The 15,920-nt window shown below is 47.8% G+C and overlaps 1 protein-coding gene across 2 annotated transcripts; it reads right to left on the bottom strand.

Moving 5' to 3' along the window:
- Positions 1–1,330: 1,330 nt before the first annotated feature.
- myoz1a (myozenin 1a) lies at positions 1,331–10,315 on the bottom strand. Of its 2 annotated transcripts, none has more exons than XM_018766097.2 (6): positions 10,115–10,315; positions 7,765–7,854; positions 3,327–3,514; positions 2,920–3,199; positions 2,628–2,805; positions 1,331–2,385 (listed from the first exon to the last, which is right to left on the bottom strand). In XM_018766097.2, the coding sequence occupies exons 2-6, from the start codon at positions 7,847–7,849 to the stop codon at positions 2,151–2,153; spliced, it is 966 nt and encodes a 321-aa protein (XP_018621613.2). In that variant the 5' UTR covers positions 7,850–7,854; positions 10,115–10,315; the 3' UTR covers positions 1,331–2,150. The 2 variants fall into 2 exon arrangements, with proteins under 2 accessions (XP_018621613.2, XP_018621614.2); XM_018766098.2 differs by having other exon boundaries at positions 2,628–2,802.
- Positions 10,316–15,920: the final 5,605 nt, after the last annotated feature.

The following is a 15,920-nucleotide window of genomic DNA, read 5'->3' as shown; positions in this document are numbered from 1 at the left end:
CTCTTTCTGCTGATGTAATGCACACGAATTTTCTATGTGATGTACAGACGTTTGGAGAAAAGCATCTGCTAAATGAATACACACACACACTGGCTGAAGCCGCTTGTCCAGAGTGGGGTCGCGGCAAGCCGGAGCCTAACCCGGCAGCACAGGGCGTAGGGCTGGAGGACGCACCCAGGACGGGATGCCAGTCCATCGCAAGGCACCCAAATTGGGACTCGAACCCCACACCCACCAGAAAGCAGGACCCAGCCAAACCCACTGTGCCACCGTGCCCCCCTAAATGAATACAAGTAATTGTAAATACTGAAGTATGAAGAGAAATGTTGAATGAAGTGGTTCAAAGCAATACAGTGCATCATCCATGAAATTATTCCCAATGGTAATAGCACAACGGTACTCTGGCATAATAATGAGTTTTTAAAATCAATACTTCTGTTATGCTTTGAAGCAAGAATTGGTGCTCAATACTCACCATGTGCACATGCATCATGGGTGCTTGGAATGCTGGTGTCCAGTGCAATCTCAGACAAGGATGACCCCCCCAAACCTGCAACCTACCAGTGTCGCTCTGCACCTCCCTCCGGCGACACAGGATATCCACAGTTCTGTGAAACAGTACCGTGGTGCAGGAGAGAACACTGTGTATCGGTGCCAAGGCGAGCGTGCTCGTGCGTGAGCAGGATTGATGGGACTTTTTGCTCTGCACTATCTGCAGCAGCCTCAGCAGCTAGGATGGCGTGGCATTTCTGGAGCGGGACTTTAGCCGCATGGTCATGTCACCTCCATCTCTGCCAGGCCTCTCTGGAGAAGGGATGACCGCCATCGACAGAGGCACGAGCACACTGACCACCTTGCATACCTGCCCTGTCTTTGCCAGCAGACTCAGAAAGGCATCAGCTGCCTGGTTTTCGTTGCGTTGCCAGGACAAACGCATTTCTCTGATCTTACACACACACACATCATCTGAAACCACTTGTCCCGAGTGGGGTCGGGACGAGCTGGAGTCCAACCCCGGAACGCAGGGCGCAAGGCCGGAGGGGGAGGGGACACACCCAGGATGGGATGGCACCCCAAGCAGGGCTCGAACCCCAGACCCGCCAGAGAGCAGGACCCAGCCAAACCCACTGCGCCACCACACCCCCCCCATGCTGCAATTCTTATTTAAAACAGTAAACAGAAATTTTAACTGCATTCTGCACACTTTAGTCTATTCAATGTGAGTCTAATCTTTTCCTTGCACAGACGACTTAATCTGCACTTCCCCTTGTGTTATACTGTGTATAATCGCTGTGCAAATAGTGACAGGACAAAAAAAGGCATGTTTCAATTAGCTTTAAAATGTTTATTGCCTTAGTAGGTAATTAAAAAGGAGAAGCAGCTATGTGAAGTGCTCCAGTGTAGGAGGCTGGCATCCCAGCGTTCACTATAGCAGCTGGGTGTATCGGCATGGTGGTGAAAGAGACAGTTTAAGGGCCGAGCTGCCAAAAACAGTCTGATGCATGATGAGGAAACACTAACTACATGCCAGCTCTGTCACCTAGACGTGGTCGGGCACTGAGAGAAACGGATGAGACCAGCAGTCGAAGTATGTACTTGAAAGCAAGGGACACAAAAAGCAAGGGAAATGCGGCGTTGTTCTTGTCTCTAGTACTGCCATCACAATCAGCGCAAGTCATGCACTCACTTCTAAGCAGGGGAACCGTTTGTTCGGCGTCTTTAGCGTGAAATTCCCGCAGCGGGGTCGCTGACATCAACGAGAACAAATGTCTGAATGAAACCAGGAAAGCTGCACATGGTGAAGATGAAGCAGTAAGGCATTTTGTGGTGATTCTGAGGTCAGCCTTGCATTTGTTTTCTGTTGACAGTACTTTAAAGAGTTTTGCTGAATTCCTAAATAAAAAATGTAAAATCTACATTTGAGGTGGTTCAGTTTCTCCTTCCCCTTTTCTGTGTTAATGCTCTGGAGCTGCCCAGTCATTAGCGAGGGGAGGAATTATGGTCAACTGTGTTCCGTCTCCTTTTCACAAAGTGATCGTTTAAGGGATTTGGACTGACCCAGGGAAAGCTGTCTGAACCGTTGGCTACTACTGTGTGTGTGTTGTGTGTGTCTGTGTCTGTGTGTCGGGTTATGAGAGAGAGGGAACACATCACAGATCATCGGTCTCCCCATCAAAGGGGATGGTGTCCACCTCCACGTGAATGTGGCTTGTCTCCCCACTGCCCACCCAGCCTATGGGTGTGCGGTTAAAGGAGGGTCGTGAGCCGATGTCCTGCTGGTAAACCACCGCTGGCTGTGGCTCCACGGGGGCCACGTCAACCTCTGGCAGCTGAAAGGTCATAAGCTGGGTGGCTTTCTCAAAGCCCCCATAGGGCATGGCACTCCTGGTTGGGTGCGGGGGAAACAAGACAAGCAAAAAGGCTTTAAATGAATCATATAACCACATATGGACGGCAACCATTTTTGTAGTGTGACAAGTTGTTGTCTCATTGCTATTAATTTTGTGCAGCCCAATTTTGCACTTTATTTTCCAGTGCCTTTGATGTTGTGTCACATTCCAGTGCAGTTTTCTATCTTCCACACACTGCACACACAGCGACCGGGGGGCTGTCAGTGGATGGCTCACCTGTTAAAGCACTTGTACTTCGGCAGTTCCCGGTACATAATGGGTCCCGGCATCTCAGCCTTCATGGTGGCCATTAGTTCTGCGTTGCCCTTCATTGCTCGTTCCCACGGCGATATGTACGTCTTCACGTATTCGCATTTCTTCTTGGACTTGTCCGAAGCCGAAGCCGTCCCACCTGCTGGGACGCAGACCCAAGTGTACTTTCAGAATCTCTCTTTCACAAGAATGAAATTGCATTAAAGACCTTTAAATAAAGCCCTCTGGCAGTCTATAATTCTGAACTTATCCTTGCCTTGTTGGCTGGTTCCACCTCCTTGTCCTCCAGCACCCTGCCCACCAGCACCTCCTGCGAGTCCTCCGGCTCCTCCGGCTCCCCCCGCACCTGCAACACCCACAGCGCTCCCTCCCGCACCCGTCACCAGTACTCCCTTGACCAGGCTGCCAGGTTTGGGAGGAGGGATGGGTGCACGCCCAAGCCTGCCAACATGACCAACCATCTGCCCTCTCACAATGTGGCCGCCTACATCCATCATCTGTCCCCCAAGAGTGGGCACCAGCTTCTGAAAGTTCTCCTGAACGAAAACATCACACAAAAAAAGCTCAGTATTCATTCCGGGCTCTTTTAGAAATCCAACAAAGTGAGCTCAGCACAAGTTTTCTACCCCCATGTAACATGCACCCCTTCCTCCAGCGCCTCACCATGGATTCACTGGTGAACACATCTGGGTTGTTTTCATATATGAACTTCTCCACACGCAGCTGCCTCATCTTGAACATCTTGGAGCCCTTGTTCTTGAGCAGGGACAGCTCCTCCAGCATGATGTCCTTGGGGGTACTGATCTTGGGGCCCAGGTCGAACTCGGAGGCTTCGGGCTCGGATTCGTACTCTGTGGGAAGGTGCGCGGGGTTGCAGACTGTGCCTCAGCAAACTACTCCAGAGCGTAAAGAGTAAAGTGAACACGGACTGTTGGTGTCCTGTCCTGTTTTACGAGATTCTGCGCTCCCGTAACTTGTTCACTAATATGGTTGTTGTCTCACAAACACGAAGAAGCAGCTGACTGAGACAGCAGACACTCGCTGGTTGCAGATATCAAAGAACTCTGATTTTGAGATGCAGATGAACGGATCATTGGTTCATTTTCGTGTGGGTATGACTTCTGTTCATCCATCCTCTGCATTCATCTCATAACTACGAGTCGCAGAGCTGAACAAGCATGGTGGCACACCCTGCCATAGACCATCTGTCACCTCCGTGACACATTCTTGCAATATTTTCAGTACCGTGTGAAGAATGAATCACCTCTGGATGTTTCTTTGCCGTGTTTTTCTCCATATGTGTATAAAAATGAAAACTTGGCTCCCGTGAGAAGCATCCCCTCCCTCCCGTCTATGTGCCGCACTCCACATCTGATATGACGTTAGCTGCCAGTTTACATAATGTGCTCTCACCTTTCCGGCTGCTTCCCTATGACTCCGCTCTATAGAGGCAGAGTTTATCTTTGGCTGAGTGACATCATATTAGACGGTGCTGTTTTATATTCATACTTCCTTCACGGGAACAGTAGGGACAATCACCACATTCATACCACTAGTAATTATTCACACCTTACTCCGAGGCCCATGAAACAAAGGATTTTAAATCCCTCGTTGCATTTAAGATCTTAATTCATGAAAGACAGTAATTTAATAGCCTTTCCAAGCAGACCAGGTGCTTCAGTAGGAGTTTGTCTGGGGTGGGGTAGTGTTAACTATAGAAGAAATGCATCTACTTGGCATGGTGACTCGTTTACGTTTCACACTGATGTGGCAGTGCGATTGCAGTTATGGATAATACCTTGGGTGAAGTCTCCCACCCTGATGTGATGAATCCTAACACCCGGGTAACAGCCAAAGGCACGCAAACCTAAGTGCTGGTCCCTTTCCGTGTGAAGTGTTCGCCTCGGACGTCCCTGCTGAGCAGCGTAAGTCAGCTCCCGCCATTCTCTGCGTGTGTGGGAGTGTGTGCTGCCTTTGCAGAAGTGTGAAGTACACAGTCAGACTGGAGAACCTGGGCTGTGAAATCCCCACTAGAAAAGTCCCACGAGTCGCTTCCCTTATGAAAAGCAATTCGCACAAATGTACTCTTCTGGTGTACAAAAGCACGCTAAAGATGAATTACGCACACGCTGTCTGAAACCACTTGTCCCAAGTGGGGTCGTGGTGAGCCGGAGCCAACCCTGGCAACACACAGGGCGTAAGGCTGAAGGGGGAGGGGACACACCCAGGATGGGACGCCAGTCTATCGCAAGGCACCCCAAGTGAGACTTGAACCCCAGACCCACCAGAAAGCAAGCAGCACCCCCCAAAGATGAATTAATATGAATGTATTATGTTTACTCTAATGGGTGACACACGTACACTAAAGATGAGGTTAATATATAACTAGAATAAATAAAGTAAACTTACCAAGTATGATAAGCATCACTGTATCTTAATATTTACTTATTTTTTAACAATGCCTTTTCCCATTATGAAAGGTAAACTTGCGTGTGGAAAATACAGTTATGAGAAAGGGCCACTTACAATGCATTTATTGACGACAAACGCAACCTCGCGGGGAAGATCTGTCAAGGCCGGCGGTTCGCGTAACGTGTCCCCTTGTTTACGGGCCCACCTTTCACTTGTGGACCACGTGTGTGATTTGCAGCTGCTTTTCCTATTTTGTTAATCGCTATGGGATAATGTAACGTACAGGCCTATCTGCGCATTAGCTCACCACAGGTCTCAGAGGAGTATACAAAATCAACACCTGCATGTTCCTGTGGACAGTCGCTGTGTTCAGGACTCACAGGCTGGTGGGCGGCTTTATCGATACAGACAGTCTTCGATTTATGATGGTTCGACTTGCCATTTATTTGGCTTTGCGATGGTGAGCCCGTGATAGACATTCAGTAGAAACCATGCTTTTAGTTTTTAATCTTCATTTTTTTTTCCCCCAGTCAAGCTAGACACAGAGCAATACTCTCTCACGATGCTGGGCAGCGACGGCGATCCACATCTCCCGGTCTGCCACGCGAAGGTGTGTATTAAATGCATTTTCACACATTGGCTGAAAGCACTTGTCCCAAGCGGGGGTTGCGGCGAGCCGGACCCTAACCCAACAACACAGGGCGCGAGGCTGGAGGGAGAGGGGACACACCCAGGACGGGACGCCAGTCCATCGCAAGGCTCCCCAAGTAGGACTTGAACCTCAGACCTGCCAGAGAGCAGGACCCGGCCAAACCCACTGCACCACCGCACCCCCAAAATGCATTTCCGACTTATGATATTTTCAGCTTATGATGGGTTTCGAGGAACATAACCCCATCGTAAATCGGGGATCACCTGTGTAGCATTACCATATTATTAACCCCTTTGGGCCGGCAGTTTGCTGAGCACCACTTCAGTGAAGTCCCACCTGTATCACTCACTTGCGCATACCTGTAAATGATCCTGTAAACAATTCAGCCTTTAGCGTGATCAGTTTTCAATTGATCCTTCCTGTCTAGTTTTATGTTTTTCATCGGTTTGATATGTTCGTCCCGTAACTTGCAGCCCGGATCCCCCCGTTTTCAGCAATGCATTTGCCATCGGGTCGCTTGCTGTGTGGTGCTCGAGACAGTATATTGCACCACTTTTATTCTGGTGGAGAATGATTGCTGCTGGAAACCATAATTAATCTTGATGAAAACAAATTTGATTTTTCACTCCAGAGGAGGAATTGCACAAATAATTACATTACTCAGCCGTACAATAAGGCAAGCTTGGTTCTTTTCTAATCGTGTTTAAACAGAAAATCTTTTATTTGTTTGGTTGTTTAATGTCAGCACGTCTCATTATATGTCTCCTTGACATTTACATTTATAATTTTTGCACTTCATGTTTTCGGCCATTGCAATGATTCGTGCACACTTGGAAGGTATTATGTCATAAATAATTTTTTAAATTTCGCTCTGATGAGAAATTGTATTAATACTGTTGTCTTTGGGAACTTTTGTACTGCTGTTTTTTTATTTGCTGTCATGTCCCATCATTTGCAAGAATCGAAATGCCACGGTGTGGGGGGGTGCAGTGGGTTGGACCGGGTCTTGCTCTCTGGTGGGTGTGGGGTTCGAGTCCCGTTTGGGGTGCCTTGCAACGGACTGGTGTCCCGTCCTGGGTGTGTCCTCTCCCCCTCCAGCCTTGCGCCCTGTGTTGCCGGGTTAGGCTCCGGCTTCGGCTCTGCCTTCCGAGAGAGAATGTGTGTGTGTGTGTGTGTGTGTGTGTGTGTGTGTGTGAGAGAAATGCCACAGTGGGAAGATTTGCAAGATTGGAGTGAAGGAGTTGCAGTGCCAGCCAGGCCTGGGCTCTTTGTCCAGATGCCAACGAACCCAAGCTCAGTGTTGCGGTTATGTTACGCGGCTTTAGCATCTTCCTCTAGGGACACCAGCAAGTGCGAGCTGGGTATTGAATTGCATTTTATGGCATGATCAGAAGGAGTCACGAGGAGGTAGATTATCACCTATGACTGACTGACTACTCCACAATAATACATGCTGTTGATCTGGAAGTCTGCACTGGGCCTAAAATGCTGCGTGACGAAGGACATGCAATCTATCGAATGTTGGGCGGCACGGTGGCACAGCGAGTAGCGCTGCTGTCGCACAGCACCTGGGAGGCGTGAGCGGACGTGAGTTTGATACCTGCTCGGTCTGTGTGGCGTTTACATTTTCTCCGTGTGTTCGCACGGGTTTCCTCCAAGTGCTCTGGTTTCCTCCCACACTCCAAATACCTACTGTTAAGGTAGATTGGTGACTCTAAGTCACACATAGTGTGTGAGTGACAGAGAGAGTGTGTTCCACTGATGTATGGACGAGTGACCCAGTGTAAGTAGTGTATCTAGCAGTGTAAGTCACCGTGGTGAATAAGGTGTGTGTCCTCATAACACTAGAGAGTTCATTGGGAGTTGCTTTGGAGAAAAGTGTCTGGTAAATTAAGTAATATCTTGAAGTAGAAAGCTGGGATGTGTACCCTATCAGCGTAGAGTCAGTTGTCACCCTGCGGAGAAGGTGTGTGTGTGTGAATGCGAGAGAGAAACAGTGAAAGAGAGACCATGACGGTGCTCCTGCTGATTTCTTACCATCCTGTGTGATGTGGGAGAAGTCAGTGATGATCCTCGATGACTTTTTCCTTTTGATGGGCGCGGGTGTCCCTGACAGAGGCATGATTTCTGCCAGGGGAGATTGAACAGATAGTCACTATAAGGGTTGTGCAGCCCTCACACATCCACTGAAGGCTCTGCAGGGCAGGCTGCTCAAGTGAGGAACTGCAAGGGGTCCCTCCAGTGGCCACCACGTGTCACTGCAGCCTTTCCATCAACAGTCTGCCAGCTGGAACCAGGGATGGGAATTTACAGAGAATCAGGCTAGTGAGGAGTATTCCAGTCACTGGGGGTTCGAAAACGCCAGGATTTTTTTCTTAAACGGGCTCAGCCTTATGCAGCCCACAAGAACATTTGCAAAATGTATCATGGATACGTACTACCTACCATAAATTCTATAAATTCAACTGAACCACATCATCGTAGAGTTATAGCGACAGCCCTATTTGAACACACGCTGCACCTAAATGAAATACAGTACAATAAATAGTAATACTTAGAGATTTAAGGTTCAGGACGTCATTCGCTATGATTTTTATATCTGCGACCCTCGGACCAGTTCGCGATAATGATTTTGGCCCTTGGTAAAAAAAAAAAAAAGGCTGGACACCCCTGCCTTATGACATATCATATATAGAGAGGAAGTGCTGGTGAGTCCTGGACAAAGTATGAAGTTTGGAACATGGCATGATTGATGAAAACAAGCCACATACAGCATAATTCTGGACTATTATAACAGTAAATGACAACGGAGATGAAATCAAGCAAAACATGAAATTTATAAAATACTTGATGAGTTTAAAAATCAAAGGTTATAATCAGCCATTCCCTAAACAAGAGAAGGAAGAGGATTGTAGCCCAAAATGAACACATTAATTAATTTTATTCGACGTATAAACTACGTGCAGCGAGTTGATTACAATAATACACACACACACACATTTTCAGAACCGCTTGTCCCTTACGGGGTCACGGGGAACCGGAGCCTACCCGGCAACACAGGGCGTAAGGCCGGAGAGGGAAGGGGACACACCCAGGACGGGACGCCAGTCCGTCACAAGGCACCCCAAGCGGGACTTGAACCCCAGACCCACCAGAGAGTAGGACTGCGGTCCAACCCACTGCGCCACCGCACCCCCCCGATTACAATAATAATATTTCATAATTCTTGCAGACGTTGCTGGATTAACCAGATTGTTTCCTCCTGCATTCCAGCACTTCTCAGTGAGGTGCCTTTTAGAGGCTGCCCAAGTTCTTTATGCATGGCTAACTTTACACACACACACACACACACACACACACACACATTCCTGTGAGTCATGAGAATGGGCAGGCAGTACATCTTACGCATATGGAAACAGAGGCAGATGACAGCCGACAGAGGCGATGATATCGGAGGCACTAAAATTCAAATAAGAGTTTTTTTCTCTTTACCAGTATAACTGTGCAAATGGTTTCCTTTCTGGGTGTGCAAGAGTGAAATATATAATATTATTACATGGGCGCACTGGAATGTCAAATCCTCACTATCACAGGTAGTACAAAAATGGACCATGTGCACGGGGCTGACGCTCTCGCTGCCCAGCGTTTTCCTACATTTTCCCTTGACGCTCCTGTCTGCATTTTGCAGCTTTTACAGTATCATTTTGTGTTTCTTTAAGGAGACTGAATATTGCTTTGCGTTGCCCAGATTGTAATCCTATCATCTAAGGCTATTTTTATTCACTGTTTTACAGCGAGACCTTTCCTCTGCATGCACGGCTGTCAGCGGAGCAGCGGACACGCAAGGTCTGTGGAGGGACACTCTTGGACAGTCCTCGTACATGCACAGTCGCACGACCGGTGTCCACACCAACGCAGCTCGAGGGACAAGTGTAGAGTGTTTGCTGCGGTGCAGCGCGGGCCGATTCGTAGGCGCTGCCAGTTCAGAGGCCATGCTCCGCTGTAAAACCATCACACGCCAGCCTTGGGGTTCGAGTTTCTCCCACTGGTATTCCTGGCTTTGCAAGCCATATAAATCTGAAGCGGGCAGCTGAGAGGGGCGGTCAGCAAATAATTCTGGGTCAGCCTGCGCTTAAAGACGTTGCGTTCTTAATGTAAAATCAACGCATCGGTGCATTTTATTGAGCGGTAGAGCCCATAAAAGAGAGAATGCATAACTGCCCAAGACTGGAGAAGGAATTTGTAGTATACAGTGATGTGACATCAGTCCGTCTTTAGAGAATGACCCCTTATCTGACCTTTTGCTAAGAGTTTAAAGACTGCCACGCAACTTTGTTCAAGGGTTAGGGAATGCCAGTAAGTGCAGACGCAGTGCTCATCCACTCACCCGATCTTGAGAAGTCCCAAGTACGAAGAGCGTGTCGGAAGAATGGAGCCTAGAGATTAGTCAAAAGGAGCGTCGCACAAATCCCAGATTCCCTCTGACCTGTCCCTCCTCTGCATCCCAGGGTACACAAGATCCCAGCAGGATTTGGATGGCAGGTCTTTTGGGGGGGGGGGGTCCTGTTCTGCCCAGCACAAAATGCTGATGCAAAGCGCACGGCTATCAGCGGACCAATGCTTTCTTGCAGATGCATCACAGGTCTATATATAGAACTGCGGAGAGTGAGGAGACCAAGGGAGGTCATAAGATTGGCCCCCTAAGGCTGTAGGGAGAATTAGAGCTAATTGATTTGCCCTTTTCCCCCCCACTCTTGAGTAATTTGTGAAATTCCATACTGGATTTTCACCCTTTCCCTTATGAGGGAGTCCTGGGAACTGCAGCTCAGCCCCTGCGGTGGTCTGATTGACCGGTCTTTTGGGATGTCCTTCCCGCCTCATCACACTGAGACCGTTCACCGATAATGGATGCACGGGTTGAACCGACTCATTTCCTCACAACTCCACCGACCAATCGGCCAGCTGGTTCCGTTGTTACGTGAAGAGCGGCAACGCCGGCAAACGCCCTGTGCGTGTGATCCACAGCCAGTTCGCTTCCAGACTGGAAACTAATAGTATGTACTGTACGTGTATTCATTTAGCTGACGCTTTTCTCTAAAGCAGCTTACAACGCAAGGCTACTTTATGATTATTTACCCATTTATGCAGCTGGGTAATTTTAGCGGAGTAATTTAGGGTAAATACCTTGCTCAAGGGTACTACAGCCAAAAGTGAGATTCAAACCTGCGACTTTTGGGTTTAAAGGCAGCAGGTCTAACCAGAACACTATCAGCTGTCGACATGTCAATCCCAGGAACTTTTTCTTGTACAGATGTCCCTATCTGTCTTAGAATATACTCCCACTTCATCCTCTGCTGCTCTTTTGCAGAAGTATTTCTGCTAGCCTACCTGGCTGCGCACAACCTAAAGCGGTTTAAAAATTGCTAGCCGATATGGATATCTGTTGTATCACATGATCTGAAAATCGTGGCCTCATCTGCAGGGGTGTGAAGCTTTGTTTTGTCTTTTTCCTGCCGTGAAATTCAGCAGCTCTGGAGCAGCCCCCTGTCACTGAAGGACAGGTGAAGGACAGGTGAAGGACAGGTGAAGGACAGGTGGAGGAGAGGTGTCCTTCAGTGGCAGGGGCTGCTCCAGAGCTGCTTAACTTCAGCCCCAGAAAAAGGTCCCTGTATACACACTGGCAACAGATGAAGAAAACCTCACGACACAAGCAGTTGTGAAGCTCTGCTCAGAATTCCCTCATAAGAGAAGTTCCTTGCCTGGACTCTCCTACTATGTAAAACCATCATATGAAGTGTAACCTGCTGCTCAACCCTTTGATAGGCCCAGTCTGAACCCTTGTCACCTAATGGTCTCTCTGACACCTTAGTAACTTCTCCAGCCATTGATGGTCTGACCATCCATCCATCATCAGCAACTGCTTGTCCCGACCAGGGCGCAGGGCCAAAGAGGAGGGGGGGGACACCCAGGACAGGATGCCAGTCCATCACAAGGCACCCCACGCAGGGCACAAACCCTAGACCCACCACACAGCAGGTACCAACTGAACCATCACACCACCGCATCACCACACCCCCCCGATGGTCTGACCATAAATGTTCAAAGAAAAATTCTTTGCAGTTACGGAACATAAATAACAGTAAATACACGAAGCAGGCATGTGCACGAAGGTGGGCGCCAGTGGAACGTTCCCCTCACCTCACCCAGTATTCCTCCTTATTGCTTGGGACCTGGGTGTGAAAGAGCTTCCCCCTAGAACCGACACAGTTCAAATGTTGGAGTGGCCCGATTCATCCCATGACCCTCTCGAGGGTTTTCTGGTACCAAACAAAGGTCATTGGGTCATGAAGCACATACAGTTATGACGCCGTAAGCGCCTGAGTTTAAGAACTGAATTTAATGACTTTTTCTGTACATGTAAACCCAGATGGACCTCTGCATATTCTATTAATACGGCGGATAAAACGAGGGTTACTAAATTTGCCGAGGCGGTTCAGTTGCCCCCTCTTCGTCTAACGAAGAATATAAAAAGCCCAGGGAAGGTCGGGCATCAAAATTAAATCTTGAACACCATCTTGTGGTGAACAGTAACACACACAGTATTGGAAGTGTCTGTCTTGAGCAGTGCTTCTCTGTTTACATTTCCATTTAGGTTTACATTTATTTATCAGACACTTTTCTCCAAAGCGACTTCCAATGACTCTATGTAGTGTTATGAGGACACACACCTTATTCACCACGGTGACTTACACTGCTAGATACACTACTTACACTGGGTCACTCATCCATACATCAGTGGAACACACTCTCTCTGTCACTCACACACTATGGGTGACTTAGAGTCACCAATCTACCTTAACAGTAGGTATTTGGAGTGTGGGAGGAAACCCACACAGACACAGGTAGAACATGCAAATCTCATCTTAACGTTGACGACGTTGACGACACTCGTCATGCTTGCAGGCCCTCTCCGCTGAGCAATTCATAAGTATCATGTGTGATAAAGGAGTAGTAAATGTATCCTTTATAAGAGAAGAATAAAAAAATCAAATCACAGAAATTCACTTCTAATGATATTGCCTTGGGTGCGGTGGCGCAGTGGGTTGGACCGCAGTCCTGCTCTCCGGTGGGTCTGGGGTTCAAGTCCCGCTTGGGGTGCCTTGCGGCGGATTGGCGTCCCGTCCTGGGTGTGTCCCCTTCCCCCTCCGGCCTTACGCCCTGTGTTGCCGGGTAGGCTCCGGTTCCCCGTGACCCCGTAAGGGACAAGCGGTTCTGAAAATGTGTGTGTGTGTGTGTGTGTGTGATATTGCCTTTTAGAAGAATTCTGTGTGGTCACGTTTTAAACTGATAGGTAAGGCTTTCCTTTGTCTTCCCAACTTCTTTTTGCACTTTTTCAAACTTTTTGCTTTACAGCTCATTGTGTTGCCGGGTAGGCTCCGGTTCCCCGCGACCCCGTATGGGACAAGTGGTTCCGAAAATGTGTGTGTGTGTGTGTTATAAGGGGACGCGGTGGCACAGCGGGTTTGGCTGAGTCCTGCTTTCTTGCCAGTCTGGGGTTTGAGTCCTGCTTGGAGTGCCTTGCGATGGACTGGCATCCTGTCCCCTTTCAGGCTTGCACCCTGTGTTGCTCGGTTAGAATCTGGCTTGCCGCAACCCCCGCTCGGAACAAGCAGTTTCGGACAGCATGTGCGTGTGTGTGAGCTCATTATTATGATAGGTTATTGTTTTCCATTATGATAAAAAGTATCAAGGTTTTTCAGAGTTATTTGAGCTGCATGGTGGCATGGAGAGTAGTGCTGCTGTCTCACAACACCTAGGTGGTGTGAGAGGACATGGGTTCAATCTCTGCTCAATCTGTGTGGAGTTTGCATGTTCTCTGTGGGTTTCCTCTGAGTGCTCTGGTTTCCTCCCACACTCCAAAGACATGCTGTTCTGGTTCCCCCATAGTGTGTGAATGACAGAGAGAGAGTGTGTTCCACTGATGTATGGATGAGTGACCCAGTGTAAGTGGTGTATCTAGCAGTGTAAGTCACCATGGTGAATAAGGTGTGTGGGCTCATAACACTACATAGAGTTCATTGGAAGTCGCTTTGGAGAAAAGCGTCTGCTAAATGAATATAAACGTTTGTGGGCAGGCGCACAGCTACAGGACGACTGAGATGAAGGAATACTGTACAACAAAGTCGTGGGGCGTCTGCATGCCTTGTGTGATGCTTGTGTTTTAAATTAGAACATATGCTGTCTTCAGGCGTTTCTCTTAAGGGAGAGTTGGTAGCTTGTTATGTAAATTTCAGGTTTCAAACTGGATTTGCTTGGAAGCCCAAATTCTCACAATTTCAGTGCTCATCGGAAGCATTAGTTGTATTTATTTGCATTCAGTTTCCATTTTTCATCACTTTTCTTCATTGTCGTTGCTGTTTTTAATGGAAATGTTCCTTCGGCAATGCTTTTGTAGACCGATGCCAGAAAAGTACTCGTAAGTGAATGCATTTCATGCAAAGCAGGTTTATTGGACAGCCATAAGTTTCTTTAGATACAGTCGGCTTTGAGACTGTCCTTCAGACAGAGAGTCTGTTTGTTTTTGATATTTTGCCATCGGTTGTGTGTCGTATTGGAACTGGTCTCTCTCGAGGAAGAGCTGCTAAATGCGTGGCTGATTTTGAGCTTGTATCCTCACCCAAAAAAGCGGCACTGCCGAGTAACGGATATGAGTTTTAAATGGGACTTCTTTCCCGAAATTTCCCCTTTGTCACCTCCAAAGTGCTCCAAGAGCCATGGTTTGTTGGGCTGTAGACTGAAAAGCAGAACTCTGCATTACGGTCTTTCGGCAGAGCTCAGAGGATGATTGATTAAAAAGGAATTAAATAAATAAATACATCAGTGGCTGATACTACGGGGGCAAGGTGGCGCAGCGGGTTTAACTGGGTTCCACTTTCTGGTGAGTCTGGGGTTCGAGTCCTGCTTGGGGTGCCTCGCGATGGACTGGCGTCCCGTCCTGGGTGTGTCCCCTCCCCCTCCAGCCTCGCGCCCTGTGTTGCCAGGTTAGGCTCTGGTTTGCAGCAACCCCACTTGGGACAAGCAGCTTCAGACAGTGTGTGTGAAGGATAGTTGTGCTTCCTGAGCTGCACAGAAACTGAAAAATATAAGAGAACTATTTCTGAAATATCTTCTAAAGGTGAAAGTGCAGATCTGTCACACACATGCAGAGAAAAATGTCAAGATCCAGACATGTGGAAGCTTCACAGTCTATTTTATTCCCATAAAACTGCATTTTACAGCCAGTAAGAGCACAACAATACTCGCTTCACATTGCTGAAGGGTTTCAACTTCACAGTAGTATATTCATCATTTCTAATCTTTCCTTCTTAACCCTTCAAGATTCTTTTTTTTTCATATATTAAAGAGGAGTCACAAACATAATACACAAGAGAACTGAAATAACCAACCTTTTGATTTTAGATGTATATGAAAATTACACTGACATAATGTGGCCCTTTGTTATCCTATGCAGTGGATCAGTTTTCCACCTCAAATCCACAGAAGTCATCTCTTTCACTTCATGTTCTGTGTATCTCTCTTGGTGTGATGGCATTTCTCGCTAAATCTCAGCCCACAGAGTCAGTTTTCTTCAAGTAGCACAATGAAGCATGCCCAACCCATCCTCCTCATCACATCCCATTTCTACAAGTTACTATTAAACCACCTGGACAGTTAAAACGGAAGTTATCGATTGCCCTCCATCCTCTGTCCCAGTAAAGACTCCCAGCTAGTCCCACACCTACAGCAACTCACATTGCAGTTTATACCCCTGTGCCAATCTTTCCTTGCCCTTCTCCCTTAAACTGACAATACACTGATCACATTCACAGAAAGAGAGAAAAACACTCTGGTGATCCTAATGATCTGGTTAACAGTCAACACAACGTGAGCAGTGATAAAAATGCCAGACACCCAATTGCCAAACTGCAAGCAGCCCCAAGCTTCATGCTGGATTTTCCCATCTATGCGTAAATGCAAAGTTAGCTGCGGACACCGTGTCTCCGCATACCTCTTTCAGACCTAGACAGGCGGGTTTGCGTACATTTCCAAAGATCTCGGTATGCAGAAGGTATATGTGAAGAAGGCCCAGTGTGAAACAGTAATGTAGGCGAGTCACTCAGTCCTCATCCCTACACAGCCATGTCCACAGAACG

Source organism: Scleropages formosus, chromosome 8 (assembly GCF_900964775.1).
Source record: "Scleropages formosus chromosome 8, fSclFor1.1, whole genome shotgun sequence".
In the NCBI taxonomy this organism is placed as follows: Eukaryota; Metazoa; Chordata; class Actinopteri; order Osteoglossiformes; family Osteoglossidae; genus Scleropages; species Scleropages formosus.
The sequence above is the reverse complement of the archived record's forward strand: the minus strand, read 5'-3'. Positions and strand labels throughout refer to the sequence as shown.

Coding starts and splice junctions, on each gene's coding strand:
- myoz1a (XM_018766097.2), bottom strand. CDS start 7,849: ATGCCTCTGTCAGGGACACCCGCGCCCATCAAAAGGAAAAAGTCATCG. Junction 3,515..7,764: donor CTCCCACATCACACAGGATG/GTAAGAAATCAG, acceptor ACCTTCCCACAG/AGTACGAATCCGAGCCCGAA. Junction 3,200..3,326: donor TGTTCACCAGTGAATCCATG/GTGAGGCGCTGG, acceptor GTTTTCGTTCAG/GAGAACTTTCAGAAGCTGGT.